The sequence below is a fragment of the Bemisia tabaci genome, chromosome 6 (assembly GCF_918797505.1).
Source record: "Bemisia tabaci chromosome 6, PGI_BMITA_v3".
Lineage (NCBI taxonomy): Eukaryota > Metazoa > Arthropoda > Insecta > Hemiptera > Aleyrodidae > Bemisia > Bemisia tabaci.
In genome coordinates, this window is record NC_092798.1 from 8,825,007 (window position 1) to 8,832,468 (window position 7,462).

Genomic DNA, 7,462 nt, shown 5'->3' on the forward strand with positions numbered 1-7,462 from the left:
TTCGTTTTTTCCATGTTCAGTCTGCTTTCTGGTTCCGGTAATAAACTTACCTATATATGGATCCTTGAACTTTAAAGCAATAAGGTCCATCACCCGGAATATCAATTCGATTTGCAGAGAAAGAGGCAAAAGCAACAGCACTATTATAATTTCTGATATGCTTTATGAAATTTGGAGAATATAAAAATAATGATTTCAAATTGGTATTTGTCCGAATACTCGGTAAAGAAATTAAGCCATTTTGGCAGCAGTTATTAAAATGACCATTGGACATTTCACCCTGAAAATGGCGAGCATCACAATGATGACAAATTATATTCATTGAACCGACTGAAAATTTGGTAACAAAATTTTCATCAAAGTTCTGATCATCAATTTTATACTTCCGAAATGAAGAAATGAAACTTTGATTTTCTATACTAATAACAGAGTTAAGTTCTTGCTTCACTAAACGAACATGCAAAGAATTCTGGAAAACGCGACCACGTTTTGGAGGACGACCGCCTCGGTCATTGAAAATTTCACTCATAACAACTGTTAAATTTAAAATTAAAATTAGTAAAAATTATTATTATTTTAACAAAATCAAATATTTTAAATTAAAAAAAAAAAATCAGAAGAAAAAGGATGAAATGAAAATGGAAATTAATAATAAACATATTTATACACATTGAAAAGAAACAGCGTGAAAGAGAAAAAAAAACTTGGAGGTTATTGACTTATAATGTGGAAAAATTGGCAATAGGAAAAAGATGGAACAAATCATGAAAAACCGTAAAAAAAAAAAAAAAAAAAAAAAAAAAAAAAAAAAACGCGGGAAAAGAAAAATGTAAGTTGATGGCAGTTGAGTGTTGGAAGTAACCTCACTTAATGATGATTGTTGAATGAAAACAGCTGATAAAAAGACAGCAAACAGTAAAGTAAGATGCGTAGCAACAAAACTTTTCCGAAAAACAAAAAACAAAAAACCCCCACTTCCCCTCATCCAATTTATGAGTTTTTAGGGATTTAAAAATCGGGGACAAACCCCAGAAAATAATTTATAGTTTTCCCGAAGCATTGAGAACAACACCTTTCAAATGAACCAACGCCCCTCGCAATTAGTACAGTGGTTGATTCACAATTTCATTCTATTTTTCAAATTAGATATTAAGATATCGCGATCATCATGTCACCGTTTGCAGGAAAACCTGCGCGCTCATTGCTGGAATTTATAAACTAAGCAATAGACAAAGAAGACATAGCGAGTATGGAGCAATCCTATCGGTAAAAATGGTTAGTTCTTATACAGTAGGGGAGAAAATGTTGGACTAACTAGTCTATTATCTACCTCATTTGTCCATTACAACTATACCCGTTTCCACCAACAGGATCCATCAATATCGCGGATGTCCTCTTTATCTATAGTTTTGTTTATCAATTTAAATACACAGCCCGCAGGTTTGGAGGTTCATGAAGAGGGTGGCCGTCAATTTAATATCCTCGGAGCCTTCAAAAACGACTACCGCTTTGTGGCGGTCTTCACAGAGTGTGGGATCGGCACTTGGCAAACTCCTAGTTTCCCGCTCAATGCTGAAGCCTTTCTCTTCTGATAACTCATCTCATCATAAGCTCCTCCTGGATCTCTTGCAGCGTTTTCCCCTTGGTCTCGATGAAGTGATACTTGGCGAAATAAAGACCGAACACAGAGGTCAGCGCGAAGAGGAAAAAATTAACGTAGATCCCGATGTACCTGTTACAAACGGCGAAGAGGGTCGTGTTCACGATGGACGCAAAGGCCGACATCATGGTCGTGACCGTAGACGCGCGCGCTTTGATATTCGAGGGCAAAACCTCCCCCTGGTAGATGGACGCGATCGGCCCCACACCCACGCAGAAGAAACCGCCGTACAGGAGTATACCCAGAAACGGGACGTAGGTAGTCCCCGCCATGTTGAAATTGGTGTGCCCGTCCAAAAAGTACCACGCGCCGGTTATGGACGTCGTGACTATTATGCCGATATTTGATATTATAAAGAGGGGCTTCCTCCCGACTGCATCTAGCAGGAAGGTCGAGGAAAAGGTTGACAGCAGTAGAACGATACCCGTGATCTGGGTACAGTTCGAAGGAGCGAGAGGTCCTACCCTCTTCGGGATGATGACGGTCAAGTAGGCTAGCACCGTGAACGTCCCGCAAAGCTTCTGAATGAAATAAACGCCCTGGACGTTCAAGAACGCCTTGCGGTACTTCTCGTTGAATATCAGGTCCTTGAAGCTGCCTCTTTGCTTCATGAACGTTTCCGCGTACTTTTCGATCTTGTCCAACTCTACGGAGACGTCGCCGTCACCCCTCAACCACGTCAACGACGCCTCCGCCTTCTTGCGCTGCCCTTTCATCATGTAGTAGTAGGGCGTCTCCGGGATGAACGCGAACGTGGCGGCGAAGACGAAGACAGGCGCGCTCGAGATCAAGCAGAACGCGCGGTACGTCACGTAGGGCCCGATGAGGTTCTCGTAGAGGTTCCCGGCGAAGTACATCATGAAGAACAAACTGCCGAGGCTACCGCGGACGTCGGGTTCCAGGATCTCGGCCAGGAACGGGGGGACGATGGTGATGACGCAGCCGGCCCAGATGCCGCCGCAGAAGCGGCCCAGGTAGAGGATGTGCTTGGTGGGGGCGAATGTGACCAGGGTCCAGTTGGTGATGGCGAAGGCGGTGAAGAGGAGGAGGGTGGATTTCCTGCCGATGGCGTCCATGGCGATGCCGGCCAGGGGGGGGCCGACCATGGTGCCGGCGTAGATGGTGTTGATGACCCAGGCCTCCTGGAAGACGGAGAGCCGGAAGCCCAGCTCGTTGCTCCGGATCTTCGGGAACGCGGAGGCGGACCATTCGGCGATCGAGCCGACCATCAGGGGGCCGATGCAACCTGCAAAAAAGTGTTCAGAGATCATTCAATGGGACACTCAGAGACAAGAGACCCTCCACTGGCCTCCTAGCGACAGGTGGAAGCTTTTACTTTCGGGGTTTCAACAATTCCTTATGGACAAGTATTACGGAGCAACAGTCATCACCCTAGTTTCGGCTGTTGACTTACCTACATGGTCGATGATGAGCTTCGGATGACGTCATGAGCCAAACAACTTTCCCAAACGTCGGCCATTTTCGGCTTGTTTGCAAAACGAAACTGCCAACACGTTGTTGAACATCAACCATGTAGGTAAGTCGACAGTAAGATGCTGAAGTCCCGAGAGTGAAAGCTTCCACCATGGCCAAGATACTAGTGGAGGGTCTCTTGTCTCTGGGACCACTTGACCATAGATGAGACCTATTATTCAATGCCGCGATTACTCTGACGCGAGTTCGAATAATCGCGTCAAACACTGTGCGCAATCGCATATTAGCGCCTGCAAGACTGCATGAATACCTCTCGCATTGCATGAAACACATATTTACGCCTGCAAGACTGTAGGAATACTTCAATCGTTGTAATTTCTCGGCGAAGACCCACCATCCGCGGTGCGATCATATAGTACATGGGAAAGCTGGCGCCTTATTCTGCTCGACGGGTTCCGAGCCCGGTGTGCGCCGAGTTTCGATCACTTTTTCGATACATGGTCGATCCAAAATGGCGGTGTGGAATACGTGGTGATTCCTATCTTCTTTGTTTACATAGGATGGCCGGGTATCCGTGTATCGTAAAGAATCGAACATGTATCGAATAAGTAACCCGGCGTCACACAGGAGTCCCGGAATTTGGGACCTGGAAAATGCTTAAAAGTGGCGCCAGCTCTCCCACTTATATTACGACTATATGTACCTACTCTAGAGGCAAGGTACGAAGCTTAGCATTCTGATACATGTTTTTTGCCAAAATTCTACGTAAAACACGATTTGTGCGACAAAAATTACTGAAATTAACTCATTTTCAATGTTTCTTGACGCATGATTTCAAACCTCCCGCTCATGAAAACAAAATAGTCTACGTGAATCAAATCGCACACTAAACTTTACCATCACAATCTCTGCGATATGAAAATCTGGCGACCTCAATCTTGAAGCTTTGGCTCAGCTATAGCAAATTGTTCACATTTTGAACGATTAAGGGTGGGAAAGGAACGATGCTGGTTTGAGAAGCCTGCCCAAACTATTGTGAGGCGCGATTTGACTCATGTAGAGAATTGCATTTCTTATAACTGGGCGATTCAAAATTCTCGTAACCAATGTAAAATAAAAACGTAAATATCTTAGTTAGGTGTTGATGTCAGTAACATTCGATGCAAGAAACGCGTTCTACGTAAAATTTTAATTAAAAAACGTGTATCAAAATGCTTAAATTCGTCCCTTGTCCATTGTATGCGGCGCAATGAGGAAAAACTGTGGTTTTAGTAATTATAATATTGCATCGAGGAAACTTTTCCACCTAATAAGTTCCCTACGAGAATTTTCGTCGAGTTAAATGAAAAACTCGTGAGGGAATAAAGAATTAGCTTCAACTCATCAAGTTGGAAATTCAAGGTTTTGATACCTCTTCAAGATCTTGTGATTCGAGCAAAGTACATTGAGTCAAGTTTTAAATCAATATGAGCCACTCGACTTAAGTGAAATGGAATTATCTAAAATTTAGGAGGAGTCAGTCTGTTTAGAGATGCAGTATAAAAAATTGATCACGAATATATTTTTTTAGTGATTTACATAATAATATACAAGATGAATATATGATTGAAAGTAATTTTTATGTTTTATTTCTGTTTGTTGCAGGTGAGCCTACCCGAGATAATTTCAACCCCTTATTTTCGTACATGAAAAATCTCGTAAGTTTTCCTCAAGTATCCTCACCAAACCCTTCTTTTCCAAAAATTTTACTTTAAAAAATGTATATTCTCCACCGTACCCCTGAAATTTTAGATCAATACGAAATGAAGGTTTTTCTGCAAACTGATGGTCTTACTGTCATTAGTTGAAGCAATCAATACAGATCCTGTCTCTAGGTCAATCGGTCTTGGGTTTGAATCCCAGTAGTAGCGACAAATTTTTATGGAACTGGTACGTGGATCTGCAAAAATTTTAATCCCAAAGCATGGCTGTGCTCTAACCCCTTGACCCAGTTTTCTTTTCTAGTTGCAGAATTCTGGTAAATTTAAAACCCCAGATAACTCAAAAAAGAGGGGACTATGGAAGGAAAGAGCACCAAATAAAATTGTCCGCAGGAACATCTGTTCCAACAGATTCTAATTCAATACAGCACGCACGAAAATAAGTAGACTTATTGATACTCACATGATAATGCTGCGAATATTTGTCGACGTACCCGTTTCGGTATTATGAACATGCGATATAGTTTTAAACTTGGAGGAAAAATAAACGCGAACATCTTGAGTGTCACGAGAAATCAAGGAATTCATTTGAAATTATTAAAACCATCACTAAATATCCTCACTCTAAACCCCCTTTTATACACACACAAAAGTCGGAGACAATTTTCATCGAAATTGGTCGTGGTGCTCTCATACAATGCATCGTAAAACTGTTCCGCGGACCAGCTGGAATTTTTTCCGAAGAAGGCCATTTTTCATCTGTACAATAGAATTGAATCTGTTCTGAAGGTTTTTACCTGCTTATTGTTAAAGAGTAGTGAACTTGAACTTATCCGACCGACTTATTTTTAAGAAATATATTTGATATCTTATTTCTGCCGATATTTCGGTGCATAAGACAGAACCTTGACCTAGTTGAGTCTTGCCGACTCATGTTATAACCGAGAATTCATATCAGAGCAAATTATGCGTCAACAGTCCGAATGAAATGTAGCCGTTTGTGTGTGTCAATATTACACAGGAAAATTCACACATATAGCTTATGTAATCTATGACCGAAGCAAGTTATAAGGTACATTAAACTGTGAGCATTAGAGTAGTTTTAATGCTGGCCTTCGCATTTTTCATATCTCTGTGCATGCAGAGGAAAAATTCAGAAAAACCACAGAAAACAATTTGGAAAATACAGTCAGAAATCGGCACGCACGCGTGTGCCTCGGACACAGGCGGCAGTTTACCCATATTGAGACTTTACTTAGAGACCTCCTAAAAATACCACTGCAAGACTGCAACCATGGAGTTTTCTTGCTGTCGGGTCAACATTTCCCCATGGGCTGTCGCTAGCCCTCCTCATACGTTAATGCCTTCCTTCCAAAAGATTGTGACTCTGTGAGGCCACTTAAGGGAGCTCTTGCATGTGTCGGAAATTTGCGATTTCAAGGCAGAATCGAACGAAAAATTTTGCGAGAATCACGATGGTGCCATTGGTTTTCTCTGAAACTCAAAAACAGCTTTCAAAGGTGAGGCCTTAATGGAAGGGGTGCTCCACGTTATCCTCAGAGTTCACCCTTGTATCAAGTCAACTTTGAGAGCTTTTTTTGAGCTTTCGAGTTAATCTTCGGAAAAACTAGTGGCACTACCATGCTTCCTGCAAAATTTCACGCCAGAAAAAGTACCTAAAGCGCAAATCCCCAACACATGCAAGAGCTCCATTCAATCAGTTTCCCATGTAGAGTAAACGGCAACTCTATCGGATTATCGCATATGACGGAACAAGAGGCGGCGGCACAGCGTGGCGATGGGTCGCGTCGGTCACGAAAAGTCACCAGTCACCGGTCGCCAGTCACCAGTCAACAACCGAGAGGCGCGTCGCGCGCCGTGTCGCCCATTTGCATAATTCGTGCGGCGCGTTTCTCAAAACACACGCAGCTCCCCTGCCTGCACGGAGAGCGACGCAGTAATTGTTCAATCAAAGACCTCCGGATGAGCCCGTCGTCTGTTCGACGGCTGCCGTTCGCGCTTCAAATCGCTCGGTCACGCAACCTAATCCGTGCGCCTTCCGAGCGGCCATAGCACACACGATAACTGGTCATTTTTGCGATTTGGCAACACGGCTTTTCCTCCATATGAATCCGTTGTGAATAATCGATTGGGATTGGATTGGTCCGTCGCAAAAGTTTGCTCGACTGATATCAGCAGGGTGTCTACAAGTCAGAAGTTTTTGGAAAGCCCGGAAATAGTACTGATTTTTTAAGGGCGGTCTGTAAGCACTGAAAAAGTGCGGATATTCCGCAAGAAGGTCCGGAATTTTTCTAATTTTTTATCATTTTTGTCTCAATTTGAGCAAAATTCAAATTTTTGAAATTTTTGAAATTTTGCCAATAATTGGAGGTACTTTGAAAATACTGAATTGTTCTGTTGAGGAAGTACTGAATATCTTGGGAATGCACTGAAAAAGTACTGTAAAATTACTGATTTTCGGTTAGCCTGTTTTAGTAGACACCCTGATCCGAAAATTACTCAATAATCTCTTAAAGGCTTGGTCAATACGGGAAGTAAAACACAAAACAACCCAAACCTTGGGTTGATCCTGGAGTTTCCATGTCTCTCCATTGTGTTCTGTGCTAAATTGACCGCAAACTGCACGAAAATCAACACAAAATTTGGG

The 7,462-nt window shown here is 42.5% G+C and overlaps 1 protein-coding gene across 1 annotated transcript; it reads right to left on the reverse strand.

Annotated features, from left to right (window-relative positions):
• Positions 1 to 838: 838 nt before the first annotated feature.
• Positions 839 to 5,486, reverse strand: LOC109034537 (facilitated trehalose transporter Tret1). Its single transcript, XM_019047752.2, has 2 exons — positions 5,258 to 5,486; positions 839 to 2,906 (listed from the first exon to the last, which is right to left on the reverse strand). Exons 1-2 carry the CDS (start codon positions 5,349 to 5,351, stop codon positions 1,597 to 1,599), a joined length of 1,404 nt encoding a protein of 467 aa, XP_018903297.2. The 5' UTR covers positions 5,352 to 5,486; the 3' UTR covers positions 839 to 1,596.
• Between the last annotated feature and the right edge of the window lie 1,976 nt (positions 5,487 to 7,462).

Excerpts from the sequence above, each read along its gene's own strand:
- LOC109034537 (XM_019047752.2), bottom strand. The coding sequence starts at position 5,351 with ATGTTCGCGTTTATTTTTCCTCCAAGTTTAAAACTATATCGCATGTTC. Across the intron at positions 2,907-5,257 it reads AATATTCGCAGCATTATCAT|GTTGCATCGGCCCCCTGATG; the intron begins GTGAGTATCAAT and ends ACTTTTTTGCAG.